Genomic DNA, 12,094 nt, shown 5'->3' on the forward strand with positions numbered 1-12,094 from the left:
TATGGTCCTAAAAATAGAACACTGCTGACCTTTTTATAAATAATTTAAATGCTCTTCATACTAACTTTAGCTCTCGTTAATGTGGCTGCGTTGGAATTGTGCAACTGAGATTGGCTCAATTCCTGACTGCAAGGGTGTATGTTAAGATAGTATCTCTAGTCTGTTCCTGTTTAGTTCTAGTTAAGTGTTCATTATTTTAAAAATAATTGCATATATTGAAAGCTGTTAGTAATACTTCATAAACCTTGGTGATGAATCTGAAATTCTCTTAACAAAAGAAGGACAGATTGACACCCAGCTATACAGCTCAGTAGTACAATTTGACACTCTCCATAGGCAGGCAGCAAAATGCAGTTGCACTTTTAAAATATCGAAGTATATTACTCAAACATCAAAATACTGAATTACCCACCTCCCAAAGTGAAATACTTCATGTTAACCAGCCACCTCCTAAGCACCAGCACTCCGTGTTGTGATAGTGATCTGAAAGAGCTTCCATTACATGGGACACAGGATATGGGGAGGGTCTCTTTGTCAGGGAGTGCAGTGGCAGGGTTAGGGGTAATGGTTTTACGCTGAAAGAGGGGAGCTCTACATTAGATACTAGGAAGAAATGTTTTCCTGTGAGGTGCTGGTACAGGTTGCCCAGAGAAGTAATGGATGCCTTATCCCTGGAAGTTTCAAGGCCAGGTTGGATGAGGCTTTAAAGACCTTGATCCAGTGGAAGATGTCCCTGTCCATGTCAGGGGAGCTTGAACTGGATGATTTTTAAGGTCCCTTCCAACCCAAACCATTCTATGATTCTGTGATTATCAGATACCAGGGATAAAGGCCACCGTGTATAGATACAGTGTTTTGTGTTTACTGCTAAAGAGCAGCTTTTCCTCCTCTCTCCCCACACATGTATTTCAGCCTAGCCTTATTGTTAATCTTGATCCCTTTTTCTTAGCTTTTAGCAAATGAAGTTGGTGAAGATGTGAATATTCAAAGTCTCTTGACCAATTCTGGCAGCTGGCGTGGACGGGCCCAGCAAATTCTTGTTCTCCAAGGCAAGGTGAGTTGAGAGCCTGCATGGTGCCACGTAAGCTGGTTGCTGGGATGCTCTTTCTGCATAGAGGCGTAACCTCAATGTGTGAGTTAAAGATAATAGTTCTTCATTAAGTAATTTTTAAAATCTATACCTGCTTATAAGGCACGTCCCAGTACAAACAGTGTTTACTGCAAATGCCTGGCCAGTCTTTTCTCTGTTCACAAAAGCAACTGTTAGAATAAAACACTTTATGGTAACTTTTGTAATAGGTGTGTGTGTGTGTGTGTGTGTGTGTGTGTGCAGGCACATGTGTGTGTGGTGATGGGATGTTAAGTTTCAAATATTTGTTGACATGTGCAGGGTCTGTCAGAGTTGCTGCAAACTGTGTTAATTAGTCTATTGCAAACGCACAAGCTGTAAACGGGGAATCTTTCGCATCTGTGTGGAAGGAGAGAGTTCAGTGACCTTGGAGAGCTATGGCAGCCTAGTTAGAATCCCAGGAGGCTTTGAAGGTGCCTCTCTTTACTGAGTACTGAAGGAGCCCTGTCAGTATCTGCTCCAACTTAAACATTTTTGTTTAGTGCCTGAAGTCAGATTGGAAGAATTGAGGCCAGATAAGATTTTGAAGTTGTTCCTCCAAGAACTTCAGTAAAATCTTTAACTCTTGATTCTTCTGAAGAGCACAGTCTAGCTGAAACATCAGCTTCAGACAGGGAGGCAGTTTTGTCTGCAGCTTAAATAAAACTCTCGGGCAATTTGATACATTTTTTCCCATATTTCTGCTGCTTAATTATATACCAACAAACTGTGATTTTTGCACTCTGTCTGACTAAAATTGTTAACCTCTGCTTTCCCTCGAGCAAATTACATTTTGCTTCTGTTAAGACTCCCTGCTGGGATTCATCTGAAGAGTATACGTACTGTACTGTAATGTAAGGATTTCTTTCTGAGCCAGTCTCCTCAAGCCCCTTCTGTAGTCAGCGGTGATCTTGTAAACACAGTAATGGGATCAAAAGTGAGGTAGATGCATCTTAGAAGACACCTCTAGAACAAGGCTGTGGAACTAGGCTGTAGCAGTGCCTGTTTCCTTCTCCTGACTACAAAAGAAGTCTGTAGTGAATGGCTGAGATGCAGGGTCTGAGTTCACTTGACTATACGTAGGTGTCTAATACCAGCCAAGATGCCGTAGGATATCCCTCTGACCTCTGGTTATCTAGCCAGAGATGTCTTTTAGATGTCTTTTAGATTTTACATCATATGTGTCTCCAGTATCCCAGGGCAAGGTTCCTATGATTAAGTTTTTTGAACTGTGCCTGAGATGTTTACATTGTGGACACCCTGGGTGGTGATTCTACTAAAGACTGAGATGCCTAAATGTATGGGGATGAGTGGGTGTCTGCCCTTTTAGAGAAGATCTAAGGTATTATTCTGTTGCCCACATGTGTGTTTAGTGGCATTCAGGATGCTTTGGAGTGTCTACCTGGCCTCCATATGTGGCTCCAATTAGGCAAAGATCTCCCATGTGTCCTGAGTTTCTTGTAGGTCCAGAGTTATATCTCCTCCCTGCACAGGTGCCCTGCACTTCTGCATCTCTGGATGTCTGTTTGCAGCTAATAAATTTAAATTTGAAAGTGGCACTGTTCTGTGTTAGTTAACCACGATAATGTCAAGTAACACTTGACAGCTATACTCTGAGCTCCTGTTGCTTATATCCTCTTCAATGCTGAACCACTGTACCCCTGGTAAAGGCTCTGGATTAATTGTTATTATTGTCCCCTAGGTTCGAGAGCTGGAGAATCAATTGGGTCAAAATAAGACTGTAACATTACTGAGTGAGCTAGATGAGGAACAGCTGGCACTTACTGATCCAAGGAAGTTGTCAGCCCGAGAGAAGAACTTGTTGAAGATTCGCAGCTTGGAAAAAGAAAAGAGAGAAGCCTTGGAGGTAAAAACCTATGAGTGCATGGAGTCCTGTTTGGGTACATAGTGTGTAATAACTCTCCTTACCAGGAGACCATTTCAGAAACTCACCAGATCTGCTGGAGGAAGTCCTGCTGCAATTCACAGACACAGCAAAAAGCTTCCATGCTTGTTTTCCTGTATTGCCTTCTCGCATGGCCAGGCATACTGCTGCAGTGCAAGATTTGGTCTTCACCTCTGCTGCATGATTTATGAATCAGATGCATCCCCTTATCCTGAAATGTGGCCACCTGACAATGGCACGATATCCGGTGTTAGAAAGAGGGAGAGAGGCACTGAAGCTGACATTGGCTTTATACCAAAGGCATATATAGAAAGAAGCCCTGCTAAAGTTGCATCCCAACTCTATAGTGTTACTCTCACCCTGTAGTCAGGTATACATTCTTCATGCAATTGTAGAATCACAGAATCATACAATGGTTTGGGTTGGAAGGGACCTTAACAATCATCCAGTTACAACCCCCCTGCCATAGGCAGGGGCACTTTGCAAAAGATCAGGTCACTCAAAGCCTCATCCAGCCTAGCCCTGAACACCTCCAGGGATGAGGCATCCATGACTTCTATGGACCACCTGTTCCAGTGCTTCACCACCCTCAAAGTGAATGTTTTTTCCCTAACATCTCACCTAAATCTCCCCTCTTTCATCTTAATACCACCCTCCCCTTGTCCTGTCCCTGCACTCCCTGATAAAGAGCCCCTCCCCATCTTTCATGTTAAATAAAAGCGTCCCCCTCACACCTCATAGATCTGTGTGGCTATGGGCTTTTGCATTTGAACAGAATGAAACTGGGACCACCCTCTAAGAGGCATTCTGAAAATGGGTCTTACCCTACAGCTGTCACGTATAGTTGCTACAAATAAACACTGTTCAGGCGTTAAGAGAGGCTGTTGCCAGTGGCACAAGTGGTAAACCTCAAGGTGGAAAAGATATGTAGGCCTGTGTCCAAAAGGAGCATTGGTAGTGGAGTGTCAGCTACTCATTTTCAGGTTAGCAAAGCACATCTCCCTGTGCTCCTTTGTTGTATTCACTTCTGCAAAGGCATCCCCAAGTCCTTTTCAGGGCTGCTTTCAATCCATTTTCCACCCAGCCTTTATTTGTCTATTTGGCGCAGGAGGGAGTGTATGCCAAGGACAGCTTCTAGCAGGTAATGTGGCATCGCCACCCTGTATCTGGAAGGAAGTTTCTATATGGAGAATGATGAGGCAAATGAAAAAGTTGGAGCATACAGAGTTAGGTTGTAACACAAAATTATCATTTGCTTCCTGGCACATACTGAGTCAACCTGGTCCACTTGCATTCCTGAGCAGAGAGACCTTTTTTGATGCTGGCAAGTAGGCAGTGATTATATATATAACATGTATATTATAATTTCTACTTACTTAGGGATGGTATGGCATGGCTGTAGCATGTTTCACATTCTACCAGACAATGAGTGATTTCTTTGGCTTACCAAAGCACTTGGGGCTCTTGGTGATAGCCAATAACTCTCATTTCTTATGATGTGTTTGGATCACTGCAGAAACTCGCTGGGGAACATGATGCTCTCCAAAAAAGTCATGAGGAAGTGAAAAAAAAACTTGATGCATCAAAAGCCAGGAACAAAATTCTGGGCAGTGAAGTGAAAACACTGAAGGAACAGATCGGAACCTTGCTGGAGAAAGGAAAACACGACGATGAGCTCATAGATGCCTTACTGGTATGGTCTGACAATTTCTGCTGGTCCCAGCTCCTGCACACCAGCCCCACTGCTTCTATAAGCAATGAAACGTGATGTTACTGAGTGACATGACGACACACAACACCTTAGGGTGTACAGAGACCTGATGAATCAAACTGACAGCCAGAGGGTTTGTAGCCAGCTAAAGCCTTTCTGTATTTTGGATCAGATTAAGTAAAGGCTGCCAGACAGCACCAGGCATGACACAGTTGCAGATAAGTGGCTGTAAGATGCAAGTGTTGTAAGAAACATTTTGCAGAAGGATTTAAATAGAGTAGTCTAGTAGGTAGAGGAAGAGTTTCATTCCTGACCCATGAAGCTGGGTGGTATTCTCTGTCTGCTTTCAGCTTCATTGGTAGATTTTTTTATTTTTTTTCTGAGAATACCTACAATCTCACGCTTTTATTTTTGTGTTACACAATCTGAATAATGAGAACTAAACCATGCAGACATTCACTTGCAGTAGCTGGAACTGAGAGAATTTGGCCCCTTCAAAACTGTGAGTATTAGCAGAGACTCAAGGTGCAGCTGTGCTGAAATAAATGGCTGCTGTTGTGGTCTTCCAGGACCCTTTTGTCCTGCCATGGTTCTAAGTAGTCTTAGAATCATAGAATCATAGAAACATTTAGGTTGGAAAAGACCCTGAAGATCCTTGAGTCCAACTGTATACCTAACACTGCCAAGTCCACCACTAAACCTTGTCCCTGAGCACCACAATTACAACACTTCCCCAGTTACAATAATGAAAAAAGAATTAGAAAATGTGCCATATCTTGGTAGGATTTTTCCTGATACAAATCCTCACGAACTTCAAATCACACGTCCTTGCTTCTGAATGTAGTTTTCAGCTAAGACATGCTTTCTGCCTAAACTGGCATTCCATCTTTCTGTGCACCAAGCAGCCGTGGGGAATGTGGGTAGTGACCACAGATCAGGCAGATCACAGAGGAGCCAAATAACAGCTGTCATTTCTGCCAAAGCTGAGCATTCTCACTAGAATTATTATGGAAGGTTTTGAGTTTATTTGTGAAAGAATACATCAAAGAAGCATCTTGCTTGCAGCTTGTTGGTCTGACAGAACAGCCTGTCCGACGAGTATTAGGTTTGTCAGTGTGAGAAAAACTCCAAAACCCACTGGTAAAACAGCCTAGCCTGATAGCTGATGTCTCATATAACCCTCATATTTTAAAGTCACTTTCACACAATCTGATCATGTTCTAACTTCATGCAAAAGCACATTGAAATCTTTTATCCAATTTATAAAGAAATCACCTTCTTTGTCAAAGGGCAGCCTTTTTTGCTCTGTCTTCTGCTACACTCAGAGCCAGGCTGGACTGTATCTTTCAGTTGCCCAGGTCTTTTCTACTCACACCACCCAGTCACTGAAGTGTTAACCTGACCAGCAGGGGCCAGCGGGGACAGGCTTCCCTTACTCAGCCGTGTGTGGCTGGGCATTGCAAGTGGATGTGCTGTGCAGTCTTTTCGAGGGATAGATGCTGAGAACAAAACATGATCTCATGCTTAAAATATAACAGACCAAATTCTTTGAGTAGTGCTAGTGACATCAGTGTGCTTACACCAAGAAAAAGGTTTGGCAGGTCAGTGGCCCTAGCGTTCCTAAGTGGGTATTTGACTTGCAGGGTGTAAAACACCCAGGGAATCAATAATCATTGTGTACAGAAGTAAATGTCTCACTCATTGTTTCTATTTTATCAGAGCCAGCAGAAGCAAATGCAGGAAATCTTAAAGCACCTGAGCCAACAGGATGAGAAGAACAAGGAGTCCCAGCAGATGCTAGGGCAGCACTTGAACAGTGAGGTTCAGAAGAACCTGCTTGTAGAGCAGCTCAGGCAGATGGTGGCTGAACGAGAAGCAAAGATTAAAGAGCTAGAAGAGGAGATTGAGCAACTCACACTTCAGGTAGACAGTCAGGAGAAATTAACTAGAGGAGCACACTTTGTAATCATTTTAGATCTACTCTTCCACTTCCTTCTCCCTCGTTATCTGAGATGCTTGCTAGCTCGAGACCGTAATACCTCTCCTGCTGACAGTCCCTCCTAATGGAATGATAAAAGAGGAATTCTCTTTTGTAACTCTTAAGTTTCTTCCCTGTTTGTATGTAACTTTTCTTCAAGCTGTTTAAGCAGCAGAAAACAGCAATATCAATCATATCCACGCGTGGCTTCATGTCAAGGCTGTCACACAACAACAGGAAGGGTTGGGCTGCAATGGGGACTTCTCAGTGCTCAGAATCCTTGGCTGCTGAAGGAAGCATGCAAACAAACATCTCCCACCATGAACTGCTTTAAAACTTCATCCCCTTCAGATCTATTGATTTGTGCCTGTTGGGCTTCAAGCGTATGGAAATTTCATTGTACAGATGAAAGAATTGTGAAAGTTGGCCCCTTATAGACCAATATGTTAAAAATATTTTCAGCAGTTATGGTCTAGTGCTGCAAACTGACAGAGGCAAGATTGCCAGAGCACAATGGGAGTTGAGAGGCAGTGACCCGCCGAAGGCTACTCCTGTGGTCTGATGTATTGTGGTCAGGGTCATTCAGAGCATTTAGGCATCCAATTCCCAGTGATATAAAACCCTCACAGAGTTGTGCTGAGATTATGACTCTGTCAAATACCCCAGTAATAGGGACTGAAGCATCGAACTCAAAATAAAACTTGGGTTAGGGACGCAAACCAACTGTGCTGGCAGTGGCAGTGGTGATGCTGTGCTGTGGGTTCTCCAGCAGCACTGTGTGCACCCTGTGATTTCATACAAAACTGCACTTTTTACTAACTTTTGATCTGTTTTCATCCTGCAATGGATAGAAACTAAAGAAAAGCTTCTGAGGAGGTCCTGTAAATCAAAAGTTCTGGCATGCTTGTAGCAATAACGCTGCTGCTGAGGCATCGATGCAGCTATTTTCCTTTGAACTGTGTAATTGGTTTTATAACCTTCTCCAACATTAACAGATGAAATCTACCCATCAAGGGGACGATTCAGGAGCTGCTGATACACCACCTTCTGAGCAGTCAGAGGATCTAGGTTTTACTCTGACATCAGGCAGCGATCAGGTTGAAAGGACTGGATCTGCTCGGTAAGGACCCTAATGTCAGTGTTTAAAATTGTTATGAGTTATTTAGAAGCGTGGTTTTCCCAGACAATTTTATCAAACCACAAGTGCTGTGCACCAATGGCTGTGGCAGCCTGTTTACAGTATATGGGAATGTCTAATCATATTATGTCTTGGGCTTATGTCCTGGAACAGAGAAAGATATACAGACTTGCAGACATTACTACATTTGGCATGATGGCAGTGCAGCAAATTCTGTTTCTCCAGTTCAGATAATGTTTATGTGGTTAGCTTAAGTGCCTGTGATTCTTCTCTCTTATGAAAAACGGGGCTTCTAATGAGCAGAATTCTGAAAGCAGAGAGGTGAATTACTACAAAATGCCTTTTTAGGTAAGCACTAAATCACTGGCACATTATTTAAGTTGATAAATGTGCTTTGAGTAGGATTTACTTGCAGAAATGTTGAAAGCACACCACAGCATTTGTTCTTAAGAAACACTCTTCTTAAAGCCTCACTGGGGACCATGTAGATTACTCTGATCTTAATACAGCAGTAAATCTGATTTTTGTTTACACTGGTGTGACTCTGGGTGACTCTGGCTGTATAAAGGGACCATAATACCAGAGCAAATTATATCCTTTCCTGTTGAAATGTTGGGTTTGTTGCTAAAGAGTTCTTGGTCTAATTGACAATGAGGATGCGAGACTGATCTTCTGCGGAAGGAGGAAATTTATCAAGTTGAAGTTGTGACTGATTTCTTCTATGTAGTTTTAACTTGCCTAGTTTTAAATCAGAATGCCAGATCCAGTTCCCTTGTTTGCTGAGCTAATTCTAATTAGCTTCATAACATGAATCAGAAGTCTTGTATTTTCCCCAGAGCCTTCCCATCACTTTTCACCTCCTTATTCTTCACTAATAAATGCAAAAGCATTTCTAAGAATGGAAAAATATTGAGGCTTGGGGTTGTTTAGCCTAGAGAAAAGGAGGCTGAAGGGAGACCTTATCAGTGTCTACAACTACCTGACAGGAGGTTGTAACGAGGTGGGTGTTGCTATCTTCTCCCAAGTAACAAGTGATAGGATGAGAGGAAATGGCCCCAAGTTGCGCCAGAGGAGGTTCACATTGGATACTGGAAAAAAAATTCTTCACTGGAAGGTTTATCAGGCACTGGCACGGGTTGCCCAGGGAGGTGTTTGAGTCACCGTCTGGAGATGTTTAAAAGACAAGTAGAAAAGGTGCTCAGAGATGGTTTAGTAGTGGACAGTTATGGTGGCCTCAATGATCTCAAAGGTCTTTTCCAACCAAATGATTCTATGACTGTATGACTTTAGATGCTGAATTTTGCTTTAAAATTACCAGCTGGATCCTTGAGTCTGAGTAGAGCCTTGCTACAGAATTTAAGAAACATTTTTCTCAGTGTTTTTGAGTTAAAACATCCTTAATTTGGAAGTTTTCGCATCTCCACTGTCATACCTCTTCGACTGACTTTGTTCTCCCACTTCTGACTCTGCAGAAGTTGTGCTTTCATGGAGCAAATCTATTTTATCCCCTTTTTTTTTTATTTTGCATCTCAGCTGATGGTAAGCAGGACAGCAAACAGAAGAATGAGGCTAGGTAAGGGCTTTGTAGAAGCCACTAAATGCAATACATGAATCATTGCTTATATAGGTGGCTAACATAGCTCTGCCATGAAAATAGGTGAGATGTCAGGTGGCCAATGATGAGTCTGAGAACTGCAAGAGCCGTTAATAATTTGGTCAGCAGGGCTTGCTCATTCCATTAACTTTAATATGTTGATGAACTCTCTATTCTATTATACTTTACTGAATAATCTTTTCCTATCAGGAAACATGAAATGAAAAATACTATAAATAGGAGCTAGAGCCCCTTGGAGATGGAGAAGTAAAAATCTGTGTTGTTAGACTGGGACTGGGCCACTTCTCATTATCAACTTTAACTTGATTTTAGGATTAACCACTCCTGCCCTAGAAAGCAGCTCTGCCTGTTCCACAGTATTAAAGCTTTGTCCTCTATTGGCTGCAGCCTAAAGACAGGGAAACGTGGGCAAGGTGTACAGAGACTTGTTTTTAGGCAGCTGAGCTCAAGTTCATAAAACAAGCACACAACAGAATGTTATGTCCCAAACACACATATCATTGCCCATAAAACTCATCCAGACTGGAGGTGACACTCCAGCATTATCAGTTGACTCCTGCTGTTACAACAGAAAGCTTGACAGATCTTCCTGAGAATCTCCTTGAAGTAGAATATAAACTGTATATTTTAGAGGCATTTGGAAATAAAAGCTGTGCACCTCATTGCAGAACAGGGGTTCTGTTCGTTATGAAAGCATGCAACATGCAAAGACCATCAGACAAATACAGTAACCTGTGCTTGTCTCTCACATTGGTGGGTGAAGGTGTAAGATGAGAGTGCTCTGTGCAAGGATCCAAGGCAGTGCCTGTGAGGAAACAGAGCAGCAGTGGCCGCTTGTGTGGTTGTGTGCTCAGCTTGAGCCAAGCAGGGTCAAGAGCTATTCCTGCTTTCAAGTTGATGTGTGGCTACTCTGTGACACGGAGCTCTATAATGCTGGTCTAGAGTGCCAGCAAAGTATCCCCAGAAGCACAGAGATCAAACATTGAGCTATAGTTTTTGTGTAACGGAGACACGAGGTGTTTTTGCAGCGTGTTTTGGAGTCAGTGAGCAAGCTGAGATATTGTGTATGCACAGCCTGTGTGATACCCACTTAGGAAGCTCTGGGAGTCTTTTCCCTACAAGGCAGCAATAAACACAGACATTAGAAAACCACTGGAGTTCTTGGAGAAATGCCCTCTGTGGAGTTCAATGCTTAACAAAGATTTCTTCTTCCCAGCACAGTGTCTGAGATGGGCTATACGCTTGTAGAGTCAGCAGCTACTAAGCCTTCCCTTCTCACTGATAACATCACATCTGGAAGGTATGTATATAAACTTCATCAAAAACAAGAGAGGTTTCCTGCCATGCTTGGCAAGCTGCTGACAAGCCCTATCCTTGTCTGCCTTGTTTCTGTAATGAACAGCTTCTTTCATCATGCTTTCTACCTGATACTGCCAAAGAGCTCTGACACAGGCACTATTGCCTTTTTGCTATCTTAATTTTTTATTCATTGCTAGTTTTATGCCTCATAAATCCTATTTTTCCCTTTTCACTTCCAGTCACCAAAATGTCACTTACTTTTTGCTCTAAAGGAGATATTCCTGAATACTCCTGGAGAGAGAGTTCAGAGAAGTAATGAAGTACATAATAATGGAATACGTGGCCAAAGCGGGGGCTACAGGAAAGCTAGGTGGGGCTCTTCATCAGGGACTGCAGTGACAGGACAAGGGGAGTGGTTTTGAGCTGAAAGAGGGGAGCTTTAGATTAGATTTGCAAGAATTTTTTTCCTGTGCGGGTGCTGAGGCACTGGCACAACTTGTTCAGAGAATTTGTGGATGCTCCATCCCAGGAGGTGTTCAAGGCCAGGCTGGATGAAGCTTTGAGCAACCTGATCCAGCGGAAGGTGTCCCTGCCCTTGGCAGGGGGCTTGAAACTGGGTGATCTTTAAGGTCCCTACCAACCCAAACCATTCTAAGATTCTATGATTCTGTGATTCCATGAAAACTGTCCCTTCATCACATATTAGGCGCAAGAATGGCCATTGTACTAATGCTGCCTGAAGCCTTTCAGTGGGAGAAAATCAATAACATGCCATTTAACACCTTAGCATGGTGCCTCGGAGAATCCACATATTGGCTTCTTGTACTTAGGCAGCAGCAGAGGGAGGAGAGTAAGTGATAACTGATCAGAGGTGGAAGTTTGTTTTCAGTGGTGATAGGAAGGGAAAGCATCCTTGCAAAGGAAGAAGGCCTTTCTAATGAAACTCACCAGTGCCTTTATTTCCAAGTATTTCAATTCTATTTATTTCAGTATAGGTATTGATGCTGGAGGGAGGCAGTGAGCCTGGTTCTGCATTCTGATTTCTTCTTCAAACAAGTGTACTTTGATATGTTTTTCAAATCCTGTCTTTGTTTCATTTCTTTCATTTGTGAAATGGGAAACACACTCTCTATGTTTCTGCTGCTTTTAGGCTTGCTGGCGTTGACAGCCCGGATTTGAAAGTGCTGCAGACACAGATCACAGAGCACAAGGCGCTCTGCCAGGCTGCTGAAGCAGAAAGAGAGAGGCTCCTGGAACTAGTCGCTGTGCTGCAGAAAAGGTAGCAGCTGATTCTGCCTGTGTCCTTTGTGGGATGCTACGATTCAGGAGCACCTGAGAT

General features: G+C 42.9%; 2 protein-coding genes across 2 annotated transcripts in view; one reads left to right on the top strand and one right to left on the bottom strand.

The window, feature by feature from the left end:
* C6H1orf35 (chromosome 6 C1orf35 homolog) overlaps positions 1-12,094 on the bottom strand; it is a 404,048-nt gene that overhangs the window by 375,066 nt on the left and 16,888 nt on the right. The window lies entirely within an intron of this gene.
* Positions 1-12,094, top strand: part of CCDC13 (coiled-coil domain containing 13) — a 35,330-nt gene that overhangs the window by 13,063 nt on the left and 10,173 nt on the right. The window contains exons 6-12 of the mRNA XM_069859158.1: positions 950-1,054; positions 2,811-2,975; positions 4,531-4,707; positions 6,445-6,648; positions 7,699-7,823; positions 10,673-10,756; positions 11,906-12,034. Coding sequence (XP_069715259.1) covers positions 950-1,054; positions 2,811-2,975; positions 4,531-4,707; positions 6,445-6,648; positions 7,699-7,823; positions 10,673-10,756; positions 11,906-12,034 — 989 coding nt within the window. The remainder of the gene's footprint in view (positions 1-949; positions 1,055-2,810; positions 2,976-4,530; positions 4,708-6,444; positions 6,649-7,698; positions 7,824-10,672; positions 10,757-11,905; positions 12,035-12,094) is intronic.

Source organism: Phaenicophaeus curvirostris, chromosome 6, assembly GCF_032191515.1.
Source record: "Phaenicophaeus curvirostris isolate KB17595 chromosome 6, BPBGC_Pcur_1.0, whole genome shotgun sequence".
NCBI classification, from domain to species: domain Eukaryota; kingdom Metazoa; phylum Chordata; class Aves; order Cuculiformes; family Cuculidae; genus Phaenicophaeus; species Phaenicophaeus curvirostris.